The sequence below is a fragment of the Hydractinia symbiolongicarpus genome, chromosome 8, assembly GCF_029227915.1.
Source record: "Hydractinia symbiolongicarpus strain clone_291-10 chromosome 8, HSymV2.1, whole genome shotgun sequence".
NCBI lineage: Eukaryota > Metazoa > Cnidaria > Hydrozoa > Anthoathecata > Hydractiniidae > Hydractinia > Hydractinia symbiolongicarpus.
This window is the reverse complement of record NC_079882.1, coordinates 29,792,103-29,820,098: the sequence shown is the minus strand read 5'-3', so window position 1 is coordinate 29,820,098 and position 27,996 is coordinate 29,792,103. Positions and strand designations below refer to the sequence as shown.

General features: G+C 33.6%; 3 protein-coding genes across 4 annotated transcripts; 1 reads left to right on the top strand and 2 right to left on the bottom strand.

Annotated features, from left to right (window-relative positions):
• Positions 1–5,231: 5,231 nt before the first annotated feature.
• Positions 5,232–9,565, bottom strand: LOC130655750 (neuronal acetylcholine receptor subunit alpha-10-like). The gene is made up of 6 exons (XM_057458539.1): positions 9,393–9,565; positions 8,208–8,518; positions 7,958–8,002; positions 7,752–7,861; positions 6,955–7,254; positions 5,232–6,042 (listed from the first exon to the last, which is right to left on the bottom strand). Exons 1-6 carry the CDS (start codon positions 9,457–9,459, stop codon positions 5,289–5,291), a joined length of 1,587 nt encoding a protein of 528 aa, XP_057314522.1. The 5' UTR covers positions 9,460–9,565; the 3' UTR covers positions 5,232–5,288.
• Positions 9,566–9,711: 146 nt separating this feature from the next.
• LOC130655754 (neuronal acetylcholine receptor subunit alpha-9-like) lies at positions 9,712–14,957 on the top strand. Of its 2 annotated transcripts, none has more exons than XM_057458542.1 (7): positions 9,712–10,056; positions 11,151–11,287; positions 11,516–11,560; positions 12,120–12,229; positions 12,760–12,840; positions 13,143–13,361; positions 13,726–14,957. In XM_057458542.1, the coding sequence occupies exons 1-7, from the start codon at positions 9,993–9,995 to the stop codon at positions 14,537–14,539; spliced, it is 1,470 nt and encodes a 489-aa protein (XP_057314525.1). In that variant the 5' UTR covers positions 9,712–9,992; the 3' UTR covers positions 14,540–14,957. The 2 variants fall into 2 exon arrangements, with proteins under 2 accessions (XP_057314525.1, XP_057314526.1); XM_057458543.1 differs by having other exon boundaries at positions 9,716–9,928.
• Positions 14,958–16,459: 1,502 nt separating this feature from the next.
• On the bottom strand, positions 16,460–21,324 carry LOC130655753 (tyrosine-protein kinase SRK2-like). Its single transcript, XM_057458541.1, has 6 exons — positions 21,000–21,324; positions 20,322–20,445; positions 19,521–19,815; positions 18,933–19,413; positions 18,579–18,772; positions 16,460–17,947 (listed from the first exon to the last, which is right to left on the bottom strand). Exons 1-6 carry the CDS (start codon positions 21,247–21,249, stop codon positions 17,765–17,767), a joined length of 1,527 nt encoding a protein of 508 aa, XP_057314524.1. The 5' UTR covers positions 21,250–21,324; the 3' UTR covers positions 16,460–17,764.
• Positions 21,325–27,996: the final 6,672 nt, after the last annotated feature.

The following is a 27,996-nucleotide window of genomic DNA, read 5'->3' as shown; positions in this document are numbered from 1 at the left end:
CTTCATATAGAACATAATAGCGCGGCACAAATGTGAGACAATGAAACGACAAAAGATATATTTTATCTGAAGGAAAAATTATATTGTATTTATATTGTATATATGTAACTACAAATGTAATACAAACTATATTTATTATCTCATACATGTCTTTATTAAAAATGTTAAGATTGTTTTCCCAGTATACTAAGCTACAATGAAAAGAAATATAAAAATTATTGCGCAAAACACGTGAAAGTGTTTTACTTTTAATTATCACGCCTCGAAACAACTTGTGCTTTTTCTTTAACATTCTTTAACATTCTTAGAACAATTCTCTTCTGGGATGTTTTGATGATTACAAAAATTAACAAGATTTGATCACGTTTGATAGATCTTTGCAAAATATGTGAACTATTTGTTACTCGCTGTACCCTGTTATGATCGTATGTTGTAGAGTCAATGGATACACAGTAACGAGTCAATTATTCTAAAGTGTACAATTATCAATGAAGCACTGCAGTAATTTCTATCACTACAGTTTTGCAGTGATACACTGCAGTGATAAAAAAATAATAAGTAGATATACAATAGGTAAACATAGGTTATTGAGATTTATTAACCCGAGGTGATTTATATTCAACGACGCGCAGCGGAGTTGAATACTATGTTTACCTATTGTGTATCGAAAACATGTCGATTTCACAAAAAAAGGTTTCGATCTCCACTATAAAATGAAACGAAAACAAAACAAACACAAAACAAAATAAGTAATATTAATTACAACAATCTCTTTTGGGTATATAATAAAACATATATACAATAGGTAAACATAGGTTATTGGATTTATTAACCCTACACTGCGCCCCATCGGCCCTAAAAAAGATTCTTTTTGACAACAAGATTGATTATCATGATAAAGGAACTAACCAACACATGTAAAAACCAGGTTAGTTGATTTTTCGGGGTTAAAAATTATGCAGAGATTCTTCGATTAAAAATTTAAGGAAAAGGCCTTTAAAATTGTAGTTAGTATGAAGGTCCTGTTTTCATTTAGTCAGTTACTTAACTATCAACCTTGTTAAATCTTTTTTGTCCCGAATAAATGCAGACTCTTACTTTTGCCTCTTTACTTGGGATTTAGGGTAACTTATGTTCAGTGCAAGGCTTCGTCGAGCTATAACTAGATTACAAACAGGAATTTAACATAGGAACAACCTTTTTGATGATTTCGTGATTTTTCTTATGATTCAGTAAATAGACAAGCATGTCATCGAATGTCTATCACACAACAAAAGACGTAATGTTTTAAATTAAAATGTCGACGAATTCATTAGCAAAATAATCCATTTATAAGCTGTCAAGCAACTTGAGGAAATTGTAGATAATATTTTTGTGCTTCATGTATCTATCCGTAATAAATCAATGTCCTTCATTAATCTGCGATCGTAATCTCCTAAGAAACAATTTTTGGTACTAACAAATATAAAATAAACAAGAAAACAACAATCGCAGAATACAAAAACAAACAAGAGTGCAAAAATGAGAGACCAAACTACACTATTGTGAAATAAAAACGTCATTGTTAGTCGGGATAAACAAACTAAATAAATATTTTTGAAAACAAGCAAAAGCTTTTCAATGTTAAACCATCGTCGATGCTATCGAACCATTCTTTTAAAAACTAAGGCGAAAAAGAATTGGAGCTTTGATTTAAAAAACTTCTCTTTTTGTGCAATGTGTGTAACAGGTCGAAGTAAAAGTCATGCAAAGTCACGTGACGACTGGTGTCGAATTGAGCAGTACGCTTCTTTTTTCCTGATTTGCGTACAAGCCTTTTTATATATAAATCGATATTTTTGTTTAAGCTTCATGGTTCTTAAAAAAATAATACTCTTTTTCTTAAATATGGATTTTTTTAAAAAATAACTAATACTTCTATTAAAAAAGAACACACCTTGTAAAATTTTTGAAGTTATGTTCATGAAAGCCCTACAAATTTTGCGGGTTTTTTTGTTTATTTTGTTTCCAAGGTTTTTGTGTGTTATAAAATTATTGACGGCCAGAGGGCGGTCCGTCATCAGTCGGTTAGGGCGCATTATTTTCCCCGATATCATTTTGTATTTTAGAAGAAGCAGCCTCAGTGCCATTGTGTCTATTGTTTTCCCGAGGCCAAAACAACGGTGGATTAGGAGAGATCATTTTCACTCACTCGAACATGTATGCTCTATCAGTCGCTACGTTTTCCACGGTGGTGACTAGTTTGTATCAGCGAAATTAGCACAGTGGGGCATGTCCACGGACGTAGGCTATGTTTATGTTTAATTGGCGCCTTATAGTTAAAATGCTCCCCCCTCTTAAACCCGCATGAATAGAGTTAAGCGCGAAAAGATACAAAACAGTTGCAGTCCAGAATCTTTCAACATATTTGATTTTCTCAGAATTTCATATGCCTGAAATCCATTTGTTGTGTGGTTATTTTGTGTGACCGCGTTCACAACGGTTACTTCGATTTCTAAGCACCAAAATGATACAGCATAAAAGTGCTTTTCATACGTCCAGGAAATCAAATTTGAAACATCGATACATAAATCTCGGGTTTAAAGATCAATTAGGACCAAAAAGGTAACTCTGATGAAAGGTTCGTTTCAAGTCTTGAGCCTCACGTAAATTTTTTCATACAATTTGTAAATAACAAATCGAAAAACTATTTAACACAAACATCGTGTCCTAATTTCAGTCCCCTTTTATTTTAGTTGATTTTAGTGAAAAAGGTCATTTTCATGTTTTATGCATTAGATATTTCGCATAGAATCAAGCCCAACATTTTCCAAATATTTTCATGCATCTGGAGCCATCTGGAGTTCAACAGCTAGCTTTACGATAAGGAAGTTTCCTATACTTTACCACCTCGAGTGTGATGAACAAACGTCTAGCTCCCAAGCCTCTGAAACAGGCTAGTCGAACACGCGAGAAAGCCTAACAAATTTATTCTTCTGATTTTCTCCTGGCTTGATTGATTAACATTGTCCAGGCCAGGTCCTTTTATATTATCGTCAAAAGCGCTGCAGGACCTGGGTTTGAGGTTTAAATTAAAAATTTTCTCTAGCACAAAAAAGCATTAATTTCGAACTGGTGCTGAGAGGATTTAAGTCATTTCAATCCATTTCTAAGAAATTGTAAAAATTTTATTAAGTTAGGATACGTTCACATTGCTTGTTATCGTTTTTTTGTCAAAGTACACTCGGCCAACGTTACTGGGAACCCAAGTTGATGTTTGTCCCAAAAAACTCATGACGACAATTTATTTTTGACTAGTAACGACATCCAGAAAAAAAGGTTGCAACATAGAAGCACTGCGCCAAAGTGATTATGACGTCAGTTAAACCCAAAGGTATATTTAACGTCACTGATCATGACATCTTACCAGTCACACATTAATTTTGACACAGCCCGCGCGCGTATACGCTATTTTTCACCAACAAGATTCTTACAAACATGCCAAACATTGGAACGATCAGAAGTTACAGTGAGAAACCAAAATGCAGGAGAATTGGAGTCAAAACAATCCCATTTTGTGGTAACCCTAAGCGAACGGAAGAAAGATGTACAGAACCAACATACAACCGATATGTCGACGTGAAGTTGTCATTGAAGCACTACAAAGAAAAAGACTTTAAAACAATGAGGTTAGTGTTGGTAGAATACATACAGTATTAGACTCTCCTGTTGTTTCTGAAACAGACTTTCTGAATCTAAATTAATGATTAAAGAGACTGGAAGAAAATTTGCTGGTTTAGTCGCAAAGTTGATAATGCACGTTTTGCTTCCTGGTTCTTGTTGGGTTTTTTTTCAGTGACATAAGTGTGGTGAGGAAAGGGGGAAGGAGGATGGAAAGGAAGTGGGGAAGAAGGAGGGGAAAAGAAAGAGAAAAAGAAGGAGAAAAAGGGGGGAAAGGGGGTGAGGAACGAAAGATGTGTGATGTTTTTCTAATACACCCTTTTTATATCAGCAACACGAAAGCTCAATGTTTGTCAAGTGTGTATATTTTGCTCGACTACTTGAAAAGCCCAAATTCATTTGTTTGTTTGAACAAGCTATTATGTCAATCAAAATTGCATTATTTGTAGTAAAAGAAAATACTTGGAAACAAAACTGTTTTTACATTCCTTCTTGCTTGTTCTTTTTTATTATTTATGGTTGTTGCTTACCGTTTGCTTCGTTTTCTAAAGAATTTAAGAATCATGTTGCTTTTAAGGTGCGCTTTTAAAAATTGTATATGTCTCATTCGTAATATACCTTTAAATTTCATTTTGTTATTAGTATGTTTTGAGTGGTCACTATACACCCAAGCCCTCACTTTCCAACCAAAAATTGGTTCTGGTTAAAATTTTGAAATATCATTTCGAATAGTAAATTAAATTTATTTTTTTCTAGTTGTCTTCAGCATGGTTTTGATGCTGACATAAACAAAAAATGTCAAAGTTTAATCATTGGCGGTGTTCAAAGCCTACAACGAAATAAGATCGCGCCATTTAAAACGTTGGGAAAGCCTACATGCGGGTTTAATTTCTCGCGAGAAACTGACAATAGAAAGAAAAAGTTTGGTATCATGCCATCGAACCTTGTTAAGTGGAGAAGTGAAAAAATCGAGAAAATTGTAAACTAACAAAAAAAGAGTAACAATCTATTGCACTTTGTTTTATAGTTTCGCCTTCCGTCTTGTTACTTTTGTCTGTTACCACAACACGACTTTAGAACTCGACTTTATTTGCACTTTTTTACTGGGTTTTTTTAACATACCTTCGTCGTGGTTTTAAAACCTTTGTAATCTTCCCGAATTCCTCAAGGGCAACAAACTACCATCGTATATTTATTTTCCTTCTCATCCTTATTTATATCTATCACAGTTTATTGCCGTTAATCATCTATAATGCTTATTGCTATGCTTGCTGCCAGAATAGTCGACTCTGCTTGCTGCCAGCATAGTCGACTCTGCGTAGCTAGTATTTCAATAGAAAAAATAGTGTGTCGCAAGATTTAAATGTAACACTCATTGAAAGGACGTTAAAAAACAATCTTATACTGGCCTAAAAGTTGTTGTTTTCTCTGGTTGGTTTACTATAGCTATTTCACAAAAGTATATCAGTTGCATGATCGTGTTTTCGTGGAATAGAAAATATCTCAAGAAGTGCAATAGAATTAAGATTAGACTCTGTGCCAGATAATTTTGCATGCAAACATATGTCTCATTTATGTTTATATAACTTGTTAGTGATATTTTATTTGAAGTACAAATCACCTACATTCTATCCGTTCATAAAAATACACCCCGTTGTAATAGCAATTGCCAGAAGAAAAAAAATCAAAAACACGCGATCTGCAACTTTCGCAACAGCTTGCCACTCTTCTGCTAAAGCTTCAAACTTATCTTGCTGCCGTGCTCTTTCTCCAAGAACCGAAATGCCGTCTGATATCTCCCTTGGTAACGACGTCAAATGTCTTTGACGAATACATGTTTCACTTCCATTGTGATAAAAATTCCAGTTTTCATCAGACGCTCTTATTCCTGTGGTTACGCCATCTTTTCTATCATCGCTACGTATTACTGTGTCAACTGGCTGGACAAGTGTACGCACCGTCCTTTGGCGCGGTTGGTCAACTCTGAGCAAAGGCGCCATGTAATCGATAAGAAAAACCTTGAAAAACTTTGGCACAGAATCAACAGAACGATTACATTCATACAAATTCAAAACAATGCACGTTGCTATTAACGACAAACTAATAATAACCATTGAAGCGATAAAATATTTGCCAATCAATGGTGTTATCTTAGATGTGGTTGGAGTTCTCTCTGCTATCATCAGCATGAATACCGTCATTGCAAGTAACGTCGTGATAACTAATGTTATTCGTTCGCCTGTTGCTGGTGGCAACACAAATGTCAACAAACCGAGTGTGGTGATGAGAAAACAAGGAACGATCAGATTGTTGAAATAAAATAAAGTTTTTCTTTTGATGTGAATTGTAAATAATACATACGGATAGGGCTCCGTGCAACAACTAAAAAAAGTGAATATTCACAGGTTACCTGTAATGTTCAACCTCGTTCCCAGGGCATTGTGTACCTTTTCTAACACTTTTGCCTTTTGATTAATTTGATGCCGATAAAAATTGTTAACCGCTCAGTAATAACGGCTCAGAGGCTAAGAGATCCTAGGGACGAGGATGCTGCATTACTCTAATTTCAAACATTTATTTTATTGATAAATTTTGGCGGTAATGAATTCAGAAGATGTGTCTGTAAATATGTAAGCTGGATATTATAATTTTTATTACTTAAAACTTTTGATCTTTTCTTTAATCATTATAAGCATAGCAAAAGAAAGATGTCAAAGTAAAGTTGCTGGTCATGTGACATGACTTTCGTCAGGATGATTGGTTCTTAGTCAGGATGATTGGTTCTTAAAATGTCATAACTTTTTTCTGCGTCTCGCTCGAGATAAGGTCTTAAACTTCTATCAAACTTGCATTTTGTTGGAGTAAAAAATGGTTATTTAATCAGAAGAACTTAACACACAAAAGTGAAATTGCGATAAAAGATGCCACAGACGTTCTCGTAACTATCCGTACAAGAGCGGTTCTTGTGTCTGCAGGTGCTTTTATAAATCCCGCCAATAATACAAAAATATCAACACAATTCATGCGTGCCCCTGACAGACAACCTTGTCCCTAGGGCATCTTCTACCTTCTCTAACACCTTCTCTAAAAAAGAGACAACAGGAGCTTGAAAGGAGATTGCCCGTCGGACTATAATAATAGCCTTATTTAGTTTATCTGTCCACTAGAAAAATGTCGTGTTACGGAAGCACGAAGTGCGATGTATACAAGACTAGTTTTTGTATGTGTAGTATGTGTTTTTGCTGAAGCGGCGAATAACAAAAATACAGACCACATGAGATATAAAGCACTTACGTGTAGATGGCTTCTTCTCTCATAGCTTCTGCAGATAACAGTTCAAATTCTCCACTTTCTAAGTACGATGCAAGATCGGCGTTGGATGATTTGTTGGTGATATTCACACGAAATCCATCATATGTCCAACTGGTGAACTTTAAGGTGCATTTTTGATCGTCAAAAGGAAAATATTCGACGTTTATAGCGCAACGACTTTTTAATATCGTCGGAGCATACCATTTATTTAGACCGTCGTGACGGAGAATAACTTTTGTTCTAAATTGATCCATTTGACCGCTACCAAGTGTTTCTTCGGCACTAAAAGGTATAAGTTCTTCTTATAAAAGTCAGCTAAGATTTAAACGCATAAATAACTTCTCTTTTCATATTTTTTGTTCATTCAAAATATTACTACCCTCGTCCGCACGGTCTCATGGCCCCTGAACCGTTGTTACGGGCAACGACGTTGGCAGTGGTGCCTAAAAGAGCACTAAGTAATTTTTTGTATAAGCTGAAACTTCTAATATTACGTAGAAGATCCGAGCCTCTAAAATAAACCTCTCAAATAATAAGTTCTAAAAATGTCTTCACAATCATTTTTGCAGATAAAACGGAGTACTTATTTACGAAAAAAAGTCCCCTGCGTAGACGTAACTCTTAAATTAATGCCAGGTAAAGGTTGGGAAATTTTAAAAATACCAAAGGTGTTTTTATCAAAATTTTTGAAGCGAACAATTATAGAGTTTATCTCTTTAATTTCTTAATTTTCGTATATAAAATAAATCCACATTTTGTTGCTCTATAACAATGCTTACTTGTTGTATAGAACAATATCAGGTAGCCATATTTTTTTTGGATCTATATTGATACTTTCAATGCCTCCAAAATCTTCTTTGTTCCATTTCAGTAGGTGATTATACCAGAGCTAAAAAGTGTTTTAAAGTTATAATTTTAAGAATTTTGTCAGAGGCAACAACTCATAAGATGTTATACCAACAATTCAACATATTCAAATGCTCACCATTCTAATCCAAACATTACTGACAAGAACCTGATTCTTCTCATCCTAAATCATAAAGAATACAAAATTGTTTCATTGCATTTTCTGACGTAACCATTCATTTTCTCCGAACAACGAAAATCAGCACCATATATGAACAATTTCTTTTTTCCTACAAAATAGTTGCACTAAGTTTTTTTAGCAGAATAAAGTGTTGGGTGATATGTGGTAGGCGAATCCATGAGGGAGGGACAACAATCAGTACACCTACCAAATCAAGTAATTGAGTGTAGGCCATTCCGAAAACAATTTGCACGGCATCCGATTTATTCAACACAGGGCGAACATCTTTCTTGTAAGTATTTAATAAATATTTCACTAATTTTACTTCGTCATACTCAGTAGTGAAATTTTTAATGTCTACTGATCTTCGCTTGCGCTGAGACTTTTCAGTTTGCTGAAAACTTCTAATATCATCAGCATCTTTCGGTTTGCTTTCGTCAACTGTTGCTTTAGCGGAGTTTATTGGATAGAATTGGTCTGCTGCTGCTGTCAATAAGCGATCGACATCATGTGCAGAGTCTAAAGAGTTACAGATACTAACAATTGTTCTGAAACAATTCTGTAATTCTGTCTGTTGGGATAACAACTTTCAGATAAAACATTATATTTGCGGGAAAATGATTTAGGGGCTAGTGACTTTCGTGAACTTTTTACATTAAAATTAGTGTTGTTGCTCTGACAATCGTCATTCCTTTATTTTTAATTAGCACCGCCCTTTTTAAGTTTGCTTCCTTTTTTTGTCTTTTAGTAGGCTGGTTTTGCATTTTTTTTGTCTAGGAAGTTGACAAATGTCTGTAAGCACCACAGTTTTATTGCACCTCTTTTTGAGAAGTGCCGCCCCTTAAAGTTTAAATTAAAGGGGGCGTATTTTAAACTAAGATAAAATTCACAAAGTGTTTAGCAAAAGAATCACGTACACACTGATTTAAAGATAGTGAAAGCATGTATTTACGTCATTGTCGTCCCCAGACCTCTTTCAGATAATCGACCAGATGTGCGCGCATCATACCTTCAACATACTGCCCCACCCTTGTACACGAATGTACGCATTTTGGATAACACCCTTCTTCCCGTGAGACATTTACAATCTCTAATGTTCTTATACACCCTCTTCTGAAAATACGAATGATGATGTAGATTTCATAGAATTAGAGAAAACATAGTTCAAGTTATCTAACTTTATACATGTATTTCTACTTTTAAAAAAAGAGAAAATTTTTAAGAAGTAACTTGTTTTCTAGTAATACTCAGGCTGAGTGCGTTCTTAATATGTTCTTAATTTTTGGCAAAAATAAAATCTCAAAGTGTTTTCATAATCTAGTTTCTTATAGCAGAACATGTATGTAACATAAAAGATAGAAGATGGTTGCATTCCCACAAAAAAAATTATTACCTGTATTAGTAAAATGAAATTGAAAAATCAAAATTACTTGAGCATGCCAAAAATGCTTTCCAAACATAGCTACAGCAATATTATTGTGTATTAATACTTTGTTTAAGTAATATACCACAACATAACTATCGTATTATGAGAGAAATTAAAAATCATGAGAAAGCCAAGTTTAAAAATTAATTCAACAAGAAGAATTTATTTTAACACATTTCTCTGACGTAAAGATACATTTTTATCTAATATTCGAGCTTGTAAAGCTTCCCTTTGTGTTATATTGGGTTCTAAAATTAATGAAATTATTAAATCGTTTGAATAGAGTAGAAAAAGAATCTATTTTTTCTATTTATAAATTTGAATATTTAACAGTATTTAATAATTTAAGGAACAATTTCATTTTTGTTTTAAGCCTTCGAGTATTAAAAAAATATTTGGAGAGCATAAAATCGAAATAAATTAAATATTTTGTAAGATGCAATATTTTTTATTGATCAACGCAGAGATTTTGCAAGATTCATCAATTTTTTTCTAAAATGACGGTATCTGATTTATTGTTTCCTATTTCAGTTTAAAGTTGTATATTTGTTTCGTATTAGGAGAATCATGAAATTCATAAATCCTGTGTTTTTATTGGTTACTTATGAGGCAATAATTCTGTGTGACCTTGGTACGTAATTTTTTTCTTCATTCTTTTTTTTCTATTATTATTTTTCTTTTATGATTTTTTTTATATCGACTAAGTGTTATGATCAAACGCAACACTTAAATCCAGTCAAAATTTAAATTAACAGGACCGTTGCAAAAACTCAAAGCATCATCCTCAATTCCAGAGCCACTTTTAAAAAAGCATAATCATAAGTGAAGGAATGAATGGCGCGTGGTCTTGTGGTTTCGGTCCACACTGCGGACATGCTTAGCAAGTACCTTAGCCACAGCTACGGGTCAACCCATGCCATTTGTGGGAAAATGGGTAGGCAATGCCGGTGTACACTTAATGTATACATTCCTAACACAGGACCTGTATAAATATTCAGAATAATAATAATCATAAGAAAAAAAAGAAAATCATATGAGAAGAAAATCGAATGGAGCTGTTGTTATCAGCCATTAGTTAAAAAATTAAAACTAGTGCCAGTGCTTCAGATAGACAGGGCAACAAAGATGGTGTATGTGTGCGAGAACGAAGGCTAAAAGCAGGGTGCAAACTGTTCAATTTAGTTTTTATTAAGATAATGGCGAATATGTATTTTGTAGACTGCAACGCAATTACTGGTCTTATTCTGCTCCGATTAAAATTGATAAGTAGCTATTCAATGATAACATCAACAGGATACAAGCGCTAAAATATTTGAGCGAAGCGGTTGACTATGAAAAGCTTGAACCAAGGAGAAAAACAGATTTAATTTTGTTCTTCACCAACAATCTTAAATCTTTGTATAAATATTATTTTTAGGTGGGTTAATAGATAAAGATTTGGCCTAAAAAAATACAACTTTTATACCACGTATGCGCCGCCAAAAGTTTTACATTGACCTTAAAAATTGACGTTTGTAAATAGGTCCAATGCAAAAATTAAATATTTTTTTAAAAAAATTACGTCGTACAGAATTTAAAAATTAACTAACCTGGAAAAAACCTAACCATAATGCTTTGCAGATTCACTAAATCAAAATAATTCAAAAATTATGCTGAGAAACTATCCCAGGAAAAGACCGATCACCTGCTCGAGTCAATAAGAAATTTATTTTCATTAAATTTTAGTGTGCTGTGCTACTGATGCAGAATATGATTTGCTGGAGTTTTTATTTCAAGATTACAGCAAACAAGCCATACCAACTCGTAAATCTCAACCAGTAAATATGACGTTTGGATTAGCTTATGTTCAATTAGTTCGACTGGTATGTCCACCTTTCTTATTCATGCTATTTCTACAGCTTCTTTAGGGAAGTTTATCCAGCTTTTACATCGTAATTAAGGTCGGACCATTACAAAATTTTTACTAAAAATTATGGTTGCAAAAAAATTTTACTGGAATATTTGTCCTGCCAAAACTAACGCCCCTACCACCACCCATATTTCTGCCATCATCACCAAACAGAGAAACATGAGACGTATTACTCGTTTAGGACGATCGTGAACAAACTTTAATCAGCAATGTGTGGATACGACAGGTACGAATATTACGTTTTTGTTTCTTATGTTGAATTGATTTAAAATGAATTTCGAGCCGGCTATATAATCAAAGGAGGCTTATTATCATTCTTAATTCCAGACCTTTAATTTCGTCTTCTGACATTGGGCTGGGGATTCCTTAAACCTCTTAAAGAATTGAAAATAATAAGTGTGAATTCGTCTTCTTTTGCAAATCATTTCCTCGGTACCTTGTGACAGCGAAAAACATTAACAGCGAGAAACATATTCACCTATGTCTACACACCATCCGGATAAACTATCTCAGTTTATCACTAACATATTGCCGCACGTAGTTTGGTGGGTTCGTCTGCGGTCCCCAGTTCTGGGGACCGCGGATCGAAACCCGCTCCTGCCAGGCAGTATGTTTGTGATGAAAAAAGTAGTTCTTCTACAATAAAACCCTTAATATTTGTAAATTATTTTTTCCAGTAATTTCGAAACAAGCGTGAATGGCCAGTAAGACAGTGTTCAAATTCAAAGTATGCACTGACACATAATTTGCACGCCAAGTAACTACTTTTTTATGTCACGTCATAGAAATGGTACAATTATCACTTGACATGGAAACCACAGGAGTTTAACAATATTACTTTAATTAATGTTGATCCAAAGAAGATATGGTTGCCCGATATTGTTCTCTATAACAAGTAAGTTTTATCAACTTCGTCCCCAGAGCTTTTTGCCTTTTTGATCTTGAGGCCGTCAAGTCAGCGTGAGCGTCTCGAACATCAACCAACAAACCCTGGAGTCGAGGATGCATTTCCTTTGTAGCATTTTGTCAATGTTAATTATATTTTTATTCTTTTCATTCTGTGTAATAAATTAAATTTTTTCATGCATATAATTACTAAATGAAGAGTTTTTTCGGCTAGTAAATATAATTGGAAAATGTAATTGTTAAACGGCGCTAAATTAAGATTTATTGTTGAACGAGTACTTTCACCACTGTATTTGAACGCTGACAACTTAGTACTGAGGTTTCTACAAAATTTCTCAAAATTGACAGAAACTATTGTTCGATTTGATAATTAATTATTTTCTACTAGAGCAAAGATATAAGGGTCCTTATTGGCAGGGATAAAACAATTCTTTATTATTTATTTTCAATAACCTTTTTCATGAGTATGTATGTCCGTCCATGCTTAGGAAAATTATTTGGTGGTTATTTTTCTCATAGCGCAAAAAGTGGTTTGGGTGCAGGTACAATGTATCAATTCAAGACTAAGGTAGCTCTTAGATATGATGGCTTAAATACATGGTAAGACAAGCATATTCTCAAACTTTAATGTATCCATGTAGGTTGTGGACGGCGGGGCAGTCCACCGTATTTTTACATGTCAGAGAAGAGTGTTAGCTAGAAGGAGGAATAAAGTGAATGTAAATGACTCGCTTTAGAGAAAGAAAAAATTACTGTTTTATACCTAGCAGACATTAAGGGATTGGAAACAGTTTAATTCCAAGATTTCTTGAAGATTTCAAAATCCCTTCCTAGAAAGAAAGAACGGTAACTCAATTTTCTTTTACATTAACATACTTCACACAGATACTTCGTGTATTTAGGTACTCGCCAAGCATTATACGAACAGGTTGCAATATTGACATAACCAACTTCCCATTCGACGAGCAACGTTGTGATTTACATTTCGGTAGTTGGTCTTTTGCGGGACATGAATTGAATATATTCCGTGACCGGGAAGAAGCTGATTTAGCTTTCTATCTGGAAAGTGCAGAGTTTAATCTGCTATCTGCAACAGCAACAAGAAAAATTATAACATACAGGTAACCATATTGTGTGGATTATTTAAAAGCTAGACCCCAGCTCCTTTTACTATGAATTGCTATAATTATTTGAAAGCGCAGCGCCTTTGAGAAGCAAATAGTCCTTGAAAAGAGGTTTGATAATTCATATTCTTATCTTTGTTTGTGTGGCGAAATCAGAAAGTTATGAACTTAGTGTCTAGAAGAGGGAAACGGTTATAATTCCCTTAAAAACTAATTCTTTGTTTCACAGATATCAGAGATATATTTACAATATATTTTTACTAAGATCTTAAACTTCTCCACTCGACATAGAATTATTTTTCGTTTTTAACAATAACTCAGAATTAAATAGATTAATCATTTTAAGGATGAATTTTTCTAGTTGCTGTCCAACGACACCATATCCAAATATTATCTTCACCATTCATTTGCGACGACAGCCAGGATTTTTCCTTTTCAATGTTATCATCCCAAGCATGGTTATCACCTTCTTTGCCATCTTGACATTTACGTCACCACCCACTGTTGGAGAAAGAATCAGTCTAGCAATCGAGTCCTTTCTTTCTCTTAGCTTTCTTTGCTTAATGGTTGCTGACAGTATTCCAGTTAATTCTGATGTATCACCTTTGATAACAAAATTCTTAATTACCTGTATGGTGATGATTTCGGCAGCATTAGCCTTGAATTTGGTTTCCCTTAATCTAAATTCTCACACACCTGTACCAAGGTGGCTAAAACGTCTAGCTTTTGTTTATATCGGGCCATGGGTTGGATTTTGTGGTGGTCTAAAAATTGGGAAATCTAACCTGAGGAGTAAATGTAATCGTGGAACATCAGTGTACTCTGATAAGAATGCACCTTGTTCAGAAAATGTGATGATAGCTCGAATACAACGTGCAAACCGACAAAACCTGCATGAGATACAAGAACAGAAAGAGTTGCTTGAAGACAAAAGGACGGAGTATAGTGGTATTTTCAATGAGCTTGGCAAAGTTATTTCCAACATGAATGATGTTATAGACCGCTCCACTCACGAAGTGAATCAAAAATATCACAAAGATTTTTGGAGATGCTTGGCCCACACAGTTGATCGGATGTGTTTAGTTATGTTTGGATTAAGTTTTATTTTCGTTTCAGCTATTATGTTGTTAAAAGGATACGGTCATCAATTAAATGTTCAAGATGGTGTCCGGTAAAAATACCATAAATAAATATGGTGGCTATTTAACTCATTGAAAGTTCGGTGTAGCATTCGCGTTTTGTTAAATATGGTCTTTTTTCAAATCATTTTCCATGTTTTTATCAATTAAAAAATTCCATACGGTGTTTTTATACGTGATCGGAAATATCGAACAAATAATAATATGCTAACAAGAAATAACATTGTAAATAAAATTGTTGTTGTTGTTTTTTTGGTTTGTTGTTTGTTGTTGTTACTTGTTGTTTTTAGTTGTTGTTGTATTTTTTTTATTTACTATTCCTTCGGTTTGGTGCTTTGAGAGGAAATTTGTAAGTTTACTAACAGAAGAAACTACATAGCGCTCCTCCTAACGTTAGTAACGTATTAACCTCTTTATTAACGTACAGAAATAAACAGATACTCCTCCTCTTGTACTTTTTTGTTTTTTATTACATGAACAACTTCGATAAAGATTCCTCAGGATGAATGTTCTTTTTGAATGTCTGATTAGTTTGTTAACAGCGGAGACATTTCTTCGTCAAAAAAAACTCCCACACAAATCTGCTGTGCGTGGAACCGTAGACAAATAATTCTTAAGAGAAGCAACAAAAAATATTTTGACGTTCTTTTGTTAAGTACGTACATCTTAACCTCGTCCCTAGGGCTCTTCTACGCCTATGAATTCTAACGGTACGACGCTGTGTAGGAATATCATAGGCATAGAAAAGCCCTGGGGACAAGTTTGCATACATCTATTTCTGTTATTACACTTGTGTAGGCTTGAAAGAAACGAAACTAGGACATATAAGAAAAATAGCAACTTAGTTTCTAACCTTTTTTTAGTCTTATTATGAAAACGAGAAGCCTTGTAAAAGAATTGAAAAATAATGACGTCATTCCCCTTAATGCCACACTCTTTGAAGTGCGACGCTGTATTAAGAAAAACGCTATTGGACTTCTTTTATATAAAAGTCATACAAAATATTCGACATCCTTTTGGATTAATTTTCTATACTTTTTGAGTACGCCGCTTCTAAGGAAGGTGTTAAAAAAGGGTGGAATTAACCACCTCTGTTTTCACTGTTGATCGAATAAACAATACATAATAATCTGTTCCCAGGACGTTAAAATGTGTAACAAAGGCAAGTAAATTAAATGATGACAAAGAGTCCTGAGTACAAGGTTGGCCATTTCAGCAATAACTTTTGGTATAATCTAAAGTTACTGGTTACTTCGTGACTTAGCCTATTTTAATTGAATACGCTGACACAGGGGCGCTTATGCATATTTGACATTTTTGCCGAAAGTTTTGATTGGCTGCTAGAGGAAATTGGCTTCCGGCAACAAAGTGCAAATCAGCCACCATTATACCATCTGTGAAGAGGGAAATTTTGTTCGCCGAGGCGAAAATTAAAATATTTAGTTCGTGTTGGCCTTCTAATTTTTGACTTATTTGCTCAACTCTACCATAGTCATCAGTTATGTCTTATTAAACCTCCCAATGTCATTTTTTCTCATTAATCACAATTGTAAGCCTATTCTATGGAAAAACCTCATCAACAACATTCTGCGGGAACAAATAATTCCTATTTCCCTTCAAAAAATTGTCTTCGATTGCTACATCAAAATCATCGCAATAAGTAAAAGACGTCCTCATTTGCTACGACCACCCCTATAATTTCATCATTGCACGGTAAAACGGCCCAGGTATCCAGACTCTCTTACGACTATGATTTTACAAATTTTCTTAGGTTGGACGATAAAGTTACAAAAAATATTGGACAAGCTTTTTGATGTAGTAATTTTTTTTTTAGCTACTGTCCGTTTTGTTCGAAAATCCGATACTAAGACATAAGTTACCCATGAAAAATCTTCCGCATCCTGAGGTACGCCAACATATGCACCAAAAAAGTACTATTTATAAAACACGCCTATATACAGAACAATATTTGTGATCAACTTTTATTGAAAATCGAGTTACAATTATATACATACCAAATCTTATAAAATTATCTCAGAAAAACACACATACACAAAAATATAACATTTTATAATAATAATAATAATAATAAATGCAAATTTTCAAGACTATAACAGCAATCCTCCACAAGATCACTCTCATTTTGTTAGCTTGAAAGTGTAAGTTCTTAATACTAATACATGTTGGTAGTTGTGATTTCTCTTTTGGAGTGAAGAACGAAAAATTTGTTAAACGCTAAAGCAGAACATGTATATGACTAAAAGAAAGAAACTATGTATTATATATAAATTAAAATTACAAAAGCATGAACATTCTAAAAAAGATAAAAATCTACGATAGGAAATTTTTAGAAAGCTTGGTTTGTACAAACATAAGCGCATGCGTACTTTACTGTTAAAAGAACTTACTTACAGAACAATAACATTTTCACCACTATTGTTTTGGCCTTCTTGTGTTCAAAATTTTATGTAAATATTTGGCGAAGTGCGAGTTTAGTTTTGAAGTAAGAACGAGCTTCTTTTTTTTAAAGTTTTGCCAACAAATACCAAAAAAGCTTTTCTTTCGAGTTGGTTTGATACAAGATATTCATGAAGGGAAAATAGAAACAAAAAAACAAAAGTTCATCACTTCTGGACGGACGCAACAAAATGAACGTCCACACATGTGCAGTATAAGTTGAGTTGATTCGCCCAACAATGATATTCACCAGTTTGATTTATCCCCCTTTTTTTCAAGTACTCACAAATACTTGATTCTACATGATCTAACCTAACTGCAAATAGAAACGACCTTCCTTGAAAATCAATTACAGAAATCTTCTAACAGATAAGTTTCAATAAAGGTAAAGCATTGTTGAAATTGTGTCTCTAAAGTTGCCCTATGATATGAACGTAGAAAAATGCAGTACACGAAATAAACTCTCTAATTATTAAGCGCTACCCACTATCAAATTGTGGAAAATGCAATTAATCTCTATAATTCTTTATTTATATATTGAAGACCAAAGATTTGTTTTATAAAAAATCGTGTTACCCGGTCTGTTTCTTGGTTTGTTTACGTATTTTTGATAAAAACGTTTGATGGAAAGAGAAAACTCTGGAACAAAAACAGATAACGCATGCCTCAATGCTTTTAAAAATTCTGCCAAAAAATTTGGTCGTCGTTTTAAAAATGATTCGTTTAATGTGTAACACACAAAACTATGAAAAATGCTTTAAAAATATTAATCGCCGTATGCGTGAACTTTGGAAAGTTTTGTATCTAAAGTTCGTCTTGATATTGTCTTTTGTCTTGAAAGAAATCTTCCAACGTCCATTGTAAGGTCTCGAAGGTGGGACGTTCTTCAGGATTGCTTTTCCAGCACTTAAACATCTCATGGTAATACTCATCTGGACAATTATCTGGCTTAGGTAACCTGTATCCTTGGTCCAACGCACGCAGAGTCTAGACAGAAAAATTTTTTCGCAGAATTGAATAAGCAATAGGTTCAAACACAAAATCCGCAGAATAAAATTTGCGCACTCGAAATCTATGGTAAAATCCGCAGAATAAAATTTGCGCACCCGAAATCTATGGTAAAATCCGCAGAATAAAATTTGCGCACTCGAAATCTATGGTGAAATTCGCAGAATAAAATTTGCGCACTCGAAATCTATGGTGAAATTCGCAGAATAAAATTTGCGCACTCGAAATCTATGGTGAAATCCGCAGAATAAAATTTGCGCACTCGAAACCTATGGTGAAATCCGCAGAATAAAATTTGCGCACTCGAAATCTATGGTGAAATTCGCAGAATAAAATTTGCGCACTCGAAATCTATGGTGAAATCCGCAGAATAAAATTTGCGCACTCGAAATCTATGGTGAAATCCGCAGAATAAAATTTGCGCACTCGAAATCTATGGTGAAATCCGCAGAATAAAATTTGCGCACTCGAAATCTATGGTGAAATTCGCAGAATAAAATTTGCGCACTCGAAATCTTTGGTGAAATTCGCAAAATAACTTTTTGCGCGCTTAAAATCTTTGGTGAAATTCGCAAAATAACAAAATAAAACAGAAAAGAAATAAGTTTACCTCGGCGTTGCTCATGGCAGCGTATGGAGTTTTGCCATACGTGATTACTTCGTACATAAAAATACCGAATGACCACACATCCGACTTCGTCGTGAATCTATTATATTGACACGATTCAGGTGCAGTCCATTTGATTGGAAAACGTGTGCCTTGTTGAGCATCGTAATCTCCGTCGACTATACATCGAGACAATCCTGAAATGTAAAAACAGTTAGTTAAACTAATTAAAGCACAGAGATTTAACTCAAGTTTATTTCGATGCACAAATTGCACTGCTAAACCGGCTGACAAGATCTCCATCGTTATGTAAAGTTAGAATCCAATTTTCTACAGAAAACGTAAAAATAATTTTACCAAAATCAGCGATTTTCACTATTTTATTTTCTCCAACTAAAATATTTCTGGCAGCCAAATCACGATGGATAAAATTTCTAGATTCCAAGAACGCCATTCCTTGTGCAACTTGCGCGCATATGTCTACAAGCTCGGAAAATTTAAGACTTGGTCCGTCGCCATGTCGAAAGTAATCGAGCAGGGATCCATTCGTCATTAGTTCAGTCACTATCAAAATGGGTTCGTCTACCGTTACAACCGCGTAAAGTTGAATGAGTTTGGGGTGTCTCAATTTCTTCATTATGCTAGCCTCTTGCAAAAACTGCTCTTTGTCCATTGAACCTTCTTTTAAAGACTTTATAGCAACTCCAGTGGTATTATTCCATATTCCCTTAGATACTTCACCAAACATTCCAGCACCCAAGCGACTAGTAAACCTCAATGAAGAACGTTCAATTTCCCACTTGTCTTTGTGCGAAAGATCATAAATCGGCGCCTTTTCCTAAGAATAATCAATGTTTCAAGAAATGCGAAATAATTGAATTTCAAAAAATAATAGCCTGAGTAGTGAATGGGTGAATACATGATGAGTGAGTGAATGATACTCACTTTTATACATGGCTCTCTCAAAACCATCAAACCGTCAGACACATTACTATAATATTCCACCAGCTCATTCAACGTACTAAATTCTTGCCTTCTGGAAATGAAAAACTTTCCTTCGTCCGTGGTTTTTATGCGGTAATGTCTCACAATATCACCATCTAAGGCTGACAATGCGTATAATTGGCCACTCTGATTGGGACGATTTTCACTTTTGCGGATTAAAAAAGCACCATGTTTGTTTCCGGGTTGTTCCAGGTAACGAACACCCTCTTGTCGCTTGATATCACCAAAGTACCACCTACATAAAAGAACAGCAGTATTTTAAGTTGAAAAACAAGTGGTCCACGTAAAACGTGGCAAACTATCAAACCAATGTGCAGAGACACACACCACTGCAACAACACTATAAGATGATCAATGGCAGAAGACACATTGACAGCCTGTCTTTTGCAGCACTGTTCTGTGAACATTTTTAGCACAATGCTTGGCTAACACTCTTGTGAAACTTCCAGATTTCAAATATTTAAATAAAGAACTAACAATAAGAATGAAAAATAAAAGGTGTTTAAAAAATTAACTTCATGACAATTTTTTACAAAATTAAAATACAGGAATCCCTTTTATTATGCGAGGTTTGCAACCATGTCATGCACAGTAAATATACAATTCTTTTATCAAAAAAAAATTAAGAAATCAAATTATCAGCAAGATTCAATAGGATTTATAAGAAACAGCAGTTTAAACCTTACATAATACCAATAGTAAATAAGCATGATTAAGTTGTTTTTTTAATCAAGCACTCACGGTTCAGCTTCTAATGATTTGACTGCAGCAATATAGTTACAAGGAATGTAACCTTTCTGCCCATTTTTTCTTGAACGAGCAAACCACCAGTCACCATTTTCTTCTCTGATCTCTAACAGGTCACCTGAAACATGTGAAAATGCTTGTTAGCAAAAGATGTCTAGAATAAATACTTACATGGCTTCAACATTTCTTACTACAACTATAATTAAACGTTGTTTTAGAAATTAGAAAGACAATACTTCTTTACAGACAGTATGCAAATATTAGATTGGGCAAAAACTGGTAACGAGTAAGGAGATATAAAATCTTGTAAGGTTGTTAAAGCTTTTAGGTGACAAACAGCCATAAAAACTTTCCCTTTATATGAAATGAAAAGGTAAAGTTTTATAAACAATGGTGTGCTTATAACGAATCTTTTTTCATAATTACTTGCAAGAAGTGTGCAACAATTAAATGAAATGAAATGCGTGAAAAAAAGCTACACAAAATTTAAACTCATGTACACGTATATTTTTATAATAATCAGAAAAAATATCAGTCTAGGAAATAACATCTGGTTGACAAAAAAAACAATATCTTTTAAAATACAGTAAAAAGTCAGTTTGTAAACAACTTTTTGCACCATCCTGTATTTGTTTGTTTATCACAGCATTAAATATAATTTATGTAATATACCTTTAACAAATGTCAAGTCGTCATCGGTTCGAGCATCATAACCATACAATGCAACAACTACCTTTGCATTATTATCTGGAAATGGTGGAGTTGGTGGTGCTGGAATAGTTGGCGCGTCAGGACGAGGTATTGGTGGTCGTTCTAGTGGAACCGGCTGAGGAATATATCTATTTTCAGTTTTGTTGTCAGTTTCTCTTGTTTCTCTTGGTTTTTCAGGTGTCTTTCTAAATTTACGATAACAATTCCCCATGTCTGCTAGTAATTACATTATTTATAGGTGTTGTTCCGTATCCTTTTTAAACTATATTAATAAAAGAATAAGTTTTAATTTATATAGTTTGTCAAAAAACTATATAACAATTGGATGACATTGCAGTCCTCTGAATTTAGAACAGCATGCAGCTTGTAGTTAAAGTTAATGTACAGCAAAATTTTGTTACCAAGATTTCCAGACCTTCTAAATTTTGATAATTTTAAAATAAATAAGACACTGTTCAAATTCTGTTTTTTTTTAAACAAATGCAATATTTAAGCATGACATGTTTTTCTAGTTTTAAAATTAAATTGTGTTATTTTAAGTCTGGTGTAGTTTCGATAAATAGAAAAGAAAATATAATAAGCTTTGCACGTAAGCATTTCAATAATTCTAAAATGAAACACCAGAAGATTAAGCTTGAATAGTTTAAAAATGAAAATGTATTATTATGTAATTTTCTCCTCTTGTTTTCCACTTTGTCCTGGATGTAAACTTCCAACATGGCAGAATTTGGAAGCCATAATTTATACTCTGTGATGAAAACAACTGCAACGTTTTGCAATGCGGTTGTATTTTTTGTTAACTCAAAGGCAGACTGTATTGACATGGTATCTAAACTGCAAACTTCATTAGACAAGCTTTTTTCACACTATAGCTGCAGTCTTTGCTTTTAAAATAATTTACCATTACTCTGAAATTACCACCATTAGGAGAAAACTTTTACTGGTGTATAACACATGTTTTACATGTTTTTATATATAACTACATCTATTATTCTTACAATAAAAATTATGCCCAGTCAGCATATAATGTAATATTAAAAGTCAAACTTCTTTTTTCAGATTAAAATAATAATGACATTATGTATAATTGTTTTAAAGGGAAAGTTGTTATCAAATCTTACAGATACATATACATCATGAATTTAAAATTGTTTTCTCTATATGGTTGTTAACGCCCACTCAAAGTACTTTAATGTTGCAATGGCATATATTTTAGATAATTCTTTTAAAAGTCTTAATTCAACAATATTTTTTCCTGGTAAAAGTGGTACGCAGGTGCACAAAAGATTTTATGCAAACCGTGTTGACATCAAATTATGAAATGACATCAAATTATGATTGCAGTAAAGTTTAATGAATAAGTTTCCATCTTAATGGTCACACACAAACATTAGCATAAACAATGAAACAAATGAAATTTAAGACAAACATAAAAATCATAGTTACAGTTAATTAGGGGTAGTTAAAGCATTATTTTAAACATAATATTAACTAAAATTTGTAAAAAATCACCTGTTCTTAGGTTATAGTTATAAAAAACAAACAAATAAATTTTAAGAAAATGTGAAAAACCATTAAAGTTTGAAACTGGAATTTTGATTTGGAACCAAATAAAATTCGTAATGCTACTTTTTTAAGAGAAACTTTGTGTCCATATTCAGTTGGGTCTGCCTGAGATAAGCTGTGACAAACAAAGATAAGGATGCAAAAAAACAAACTATTTTTAGATAATTTTAGGTTGTTTTAGGTTTGTTGCCTAGCAAGCAGATTTTTTCTCACATACAGGACTCAATGAAATTTGCAGATAACAATCTGTACAAACATTTTAAACCCTCTATAGAAAAATTAATAATCATTTTAATAATCATTTTTGGAGACCAAAATTCAAAAATGTATGTCATTTTTTAGCATTTATCGATACTTAACTTTGTGCTAAAAATTAGAAAAAACTAATAAGCAGATATAGTTGAGTGTGTCAAAAGTTACACACTTAAAAGTTTTAAAAAGTTGCACAATATTAATATCATCTCAATAAGTTTAATCTCCTTTAATCTCATTTCAAAGTCATATATAAAGGCCAAAAGTATCCACTTTCTTGGCACTAATCTGTACCTTTTTATCCTTTTTATGTTCCCCCTAATTTGACGGATAACTGTTTCCCAGCTACAAAAAAAACTTTTAAAGTCCGCAACTGCTTATGGTAGTGCAGCATGTTTTGATAGATGACAACGCATTTTTTAAAAAATATTCTTTAGTAAATGCATTTAAAGGCGCGTAATCACCTTTTTCGAAAAAAATTAAAATATACATTTTTTATTAATTTCAAAGTTCAGACGGAGTTAAGTCTTTCCTGAAAATTTAGGAATATAAAACTCACTAGAAATGGAAATAATAGTACTTTAATATCTAAAATTTATTGTTGTTTTTTCTAGCCGCCATATTTACCGATCTTGTTGATCTCTTATTCCCGTCTAATAAGCGGGCCGTAACAAAATGTTATAAATGAGCACTCAGATGGAGTTCGATACCATCGCCATTATGGTAGGCTCCGTTCACGCCATATTTTGGCTTGTTTTTTCTTTGTAAAACATGGCATCAAAAATTGGAAAGAAATTTTATCCCAGGAGTTTCTATTGAAAAGACACATAAGAAAAAAATAATTTTCTATTTATTCTATTTGTTATTGTTTTTGGAGACTACAGACAAAACAAAACAGAAAGAAGAAAAAACTCAACAAGGGAGAATGCACATTGTGATAGTTGAAGATAGTTGAAGCATTATAAAATCTGATTTCAGTTAGTTAAAACGTTTAAATAATAAAGAATAACACAGACACTTCGATTGATTTATCTGATTTATCATGTTCGGAAGTTTGTTCATATATTTATAAAAGCATTACGATGGAAACACAGCTACAGATGCTCTCCCTTCTTTCATTATTCTTCTTGTAATGGCATGAATCCAGCAACAATGTGATCGATTTTGCCGTGCGTTTATTATCGCATGATTCATGCAATGAAATGTAATGGCGGTTCTGTAGGCTAAGCAGTTTTTAATAAAATTTTCAGGACAATGTTTTCTCATGTATATCTTTCAATTTTTACTATTTAATAGGTACCACAAAAAAGTTGCCTACAGGGTGATTACGCGCCTTTAAAAACTGCATGTACACCTTAGAAAATAATTCTGCAACGAGTTGAGTGTAAAACAATTGAAGTAAATTGCATAAATTGTTAAATATTTTAAGCATAAATCATTTTACAAATAAGTGTTTCTTCTCTTATTTCTACCATGTACCCTAGGGTCTTGTAAAAAAACTGCACACGTTTTTGACATTTACTGGTTAACAAGTAGCTTTATTTAAATAAATGGTAGTTGGTTTTAAAGATGGTTCACTGTCACTCATTGGAAGCATTTATTCCAATTCTAAAGCCTAACAAAACACAGAAATAGGAAACAATGAGAAAGTGGGCAACTTTTGGCACACTTGACTATATAAAAGCAAGATGTACCGACAAACAACCCTACCTCATAGGTCACTTTAATTATATATTGTGTTTTACTACAATGCAAAAAATTAATACCATGTTTTCATAAAGCTTTTACCACACAAATATATATACAAGAATATGCCCAGGTAAACAATGAGTAAGCAATTTTTTTGGACGTTTTCCCAATGTAGCGTGCATGAAACCCTGTGCACATAGAATCTTAATTCACAAAGCCCTGCTTTGAGCAGAAAAAGTGTACTTATATATATACATCCTATGCTATATGTTAAAGAAGAAAGTTCAGAATTAAGAAAACGCTAAACATGAAAATTTACATAAATAAGCAACAGCAATAAAATTGCTGCCATTAATATTTCTTTTTAATTAGCAACCGCAATCACAAACATATTGGTGACTTTATTTGTCATTGTTTAGCATTTTTTGTCTCTGAATAAAGCAGCAATTAAATGCAAGGTGTATATACATCGTGTTATCAGAGATTCTTTACTTATGATGGTAAAAGATAAATAAAATAAGTTGTTCAGTCAAAGAAAACTACACAGGCTTGTTAATTTACTTGGCAATAACTCATTACTCTGTGGAAAAACCTACTTAGACAGGATGACAGTAAAAAAGAACTGTTATTTAAATTTTGATGACGTCAGCAAGGATCTGTCAAGAGACGAAATATTTTTTCTTGGAAATTTGTTTTCACGTTGCCTCTATTGTGTAGAGCTTAAACTGCTGATCAAGAATATGTATATGATCATGTGGTTTTGATAAGCGGTTAATGAAATATAATGGTTTAAAATTTTTGCTGACGTCAGCAATGGCCCGTCAAAACCCCAAAATTTTTATTTTAGAAATTTGTATGCCTGTCCTTTCATCATATAGATCTTGAAACGATGATCAAGAAAATGTTTAGGATTATGTACTTTTGACAAACAGTTGCAGAGATAATAAGGTTTGAATGTTTTTTGATGACGTCATCAACCCGTCCATTCCGAAACGGATTTGGGGACCCAAGTTTGGGAAACTTACCCAAATTGGTCCTAGGTGGTCCCTAGTTACCCACGTGGTGAAAAACCATTGACGTCACCACCTCGTTTCCAAGTTATTTGGCCTTAAAGTTTTAAGTGCACTGTAATGGCTTCAATAATTTAATATAGGATATTGACGTTAAAGTAGTGTTATTGAAGTCGTGCCGTAACAAAAAATTTACCATATTAGACATGTATTTTTCAGCAACATCAAAGGAAAATGAACACATCCACTTTGCTTGTTACGGACAGACACAGTACCCGTATTATTATAAGAGTTTAAAATCAGAAAACTGTTTAAAATAGGGTCTGACGATTGCTACAATGTGTGAATATGCTGGAGAAAAGGAAAGGAGAAACAACTTTTTGTAATCATTAGTTGAACATACCCATAGTATTATGAAAACTTTAGAAAGACTAAAATTATGAAATGAGAATCTTCTCTGCTCCTCTACAGATAAAAAATTTTCCTAAAAACATCTCTATTTATTTTAAAAATTAAAAAAAAAACTTTTTGGTTAGAGTAAAGCCTCAATACATGGGAGCTTTCATGTCGGAAAATCAGAGTTCATCAACATTATATTGTCTCATAAAACAAGAATTGTATGGACCAAAGATGCCTTTTCTAGTGACAGGAGTGTTCATTATGATTTATTAAACATTAATAAAAAACATTAAAAACATTAAAGTCCCGCACATAACTTTGACAGAAAATATAATAGCAGATATACTGGGATGGTATCACAAGCAAACTTTGTTAAGGTGTAGAGTTTTAACAAAGTTCTGTACATTTAAACGCATCCTAACAGTCAAGAAATGGATAACAACTGCAAATTGCTTATTTAATTCATAAATTATAGATTTAAGAAACATGGGGTAGCAAGGTTTTTCTCAACTATATATCTTCTAGGGGTATAAACAAGCTAGCTATGTCTATGCAAATCTGATTGCCCTCTTTCATAAAAGCTTGTGCGCAAGGCAACATAGATGAACTTAAGTTCATTGCACATTGGCAAAATGATCAAAATTTTAATAGGGGGCTCCTTCCAGAAGTTTTTTTACATAATCAACCAAGTCTAAAAATTCAGCCAAAAATACTTTTGCAGCTAGTTGCGAGATAAGCTACTTTATACTTTCTCAGCCAGTTCCAGTTTAGTGTGTGTCTACACAATTTGGTTTTATTCTCAAACCTCCGTTCTATGCTCCGTTCGATTAGCTGGCTACAAGACAAGAACCTTGACTGTGTATCTAAGTAGGCCAAGTACAAGAGTAAAACACAGATAAATTATAAAGCTATCAAATATTAGTTTATATAGCTAGCTAACAAATGTCTAAAGCATAAAGATAAAGTTTCATTTCCCTTTCGTCACAGAAACTATGGCCGTACCTTCTCCTTGGAAGTTGAAATGAAAAAATAAATACGGTTCGGTAAATTACCATGACTTAGATTTGCAGGGTAAAGGAATTTGCCATCATGCTAGCGAATCAAAACCCGGAGACGAAGTACAAGACCTGGAACACCCAGAACATATTTTGTTGAGCTTGGATCTAAACGAAAATCGTTGTGAACATCCTCTTGGGGCTCTTGTTATCGAAAAAGGGACAAGCAGTGAATACGAGCACAGAGACGTACCATACACACTCTTTGGAGAGAGTGTTGAAAGCATTTTGAACGTTAGAGTGTTTGTATCGTAGGTTATAAGTTAATCAATTTCAAAATTTAAGATGGTAAAGAAGGAACAAGAAAAACAAACCACTTTAATTGTTATTGTTAAACTAAATCTTAATTGTTTGGTTGATGGTTGATGAGAATTCATATCAAATTTTTTTCTCTGCTTGGACACGCCGGTAAAAGGTACGTTTTGTCGACAACTTGACATGTCTAATACAAAGTTAACAAAGTTATTGTGTTTCACTTTAAATATTAGACAATATTACTGACACAAAAAGAAATAAAATTAGTGCGAAACACAATCTTCATAAGTCTTTGGGTGTGTCGATCAAGCACTACAGTGTAATCTCACTATCTCGAACTCGCAAGGGACCAAAACATTTGTTCGAGATAAAGAAAGGAAAATACCTTAGGCAGACCACAAATGGACTGAGACTTTAGTTCGAGATATAGAGAGAAGTTCGAGATAGAGAGTAGTCGGGATAGATAGATTCCATTGTATCAAGTCTACCGCGCCAAAGTTGGACATGTATGCACCTTACTTTATGAACCTACATTTTCTATATCTCGCCTCTTGCAAACTATGTCGGCGATAATTTTCATGTCACCCACCACCTTAAGGCAACCTCGTTCCCGGGGCATTTTTCCTTGTTGTGTTGAAGTTGATAGCGGTGTTGGCAACTCCGTAATAACGGCTCAGGAGCTACAAGACCCGGGTGGCGCGGTAGTACCTAAAGTATAGCATAAAAGTTTGA

Excerpts from the sequence above, each read along its gene's own strand:
- LOC130655753 (XM_057458541.1), bottom strand. The coding sequence starts at position 21,249 with ATGGGGAATTGTTATCGTAAATTTAGAAAGACACCTGAAAAACCAAGA. Across the intron at positions 20,446-20,999 it reads CGACTTGACATTTGTTAAAG|GTGACCTGTTAGAGATCAGA; the intron begins GTATATTACATA and ends CACATGTTTCAG. Across the intron at positions 19,414-19,520 it reads TGAGAGAGCCATGTATAAAA|GAAAAGGCGCCGATTTATGA; the intron begins GTGAGTATCATT and ends GATTATTCTTAG.
- LOC130655754 (XM_057458542.1), top strand. The coding sequence starts at position 9,993 with ATGAAATTCATAAATCCTGTGTTTTTATTGGTTACTTATGAGGCAATA. Across the intron at positions 10,057-11,150 it reads AATAATTCTGTGTGACCTTG|TGTGCTGTGCTACTGATGCA; the intron begins GTACGTAATTTT and ends ATTAAATTTTAG. Across the intron at positions 11,561-12,119 it reads GCAATGTGTGGATACGACAG|AAATGGTACAATTATCACTT; the intron begins GTACGAATATTA and ends GTCACGTCATAG.
- LOC130655750 (XM_057458539.1), bottom strand. The coding sequence starts at position 9,459 with ATGTTTGGAAAGCATTTTTGGCATGCTCAAGTAATTTTGATTTTTCAA. Across the intron at positions 8,003-8,207 it reads ACACTCAATTACTTGATTTG|GATGAGAAGAATCAGGTTCT; the intron begins GTAGGTGTACTG and ends TTTATGATTTAG. Across the intron at positions 7,255-7,751 it reads GATATTGTTCTATACAACAA|TGCCGAAGAAACACTTGGTA; the intron begins GTAAGCATTGTT and ends TATACCTTTTAG.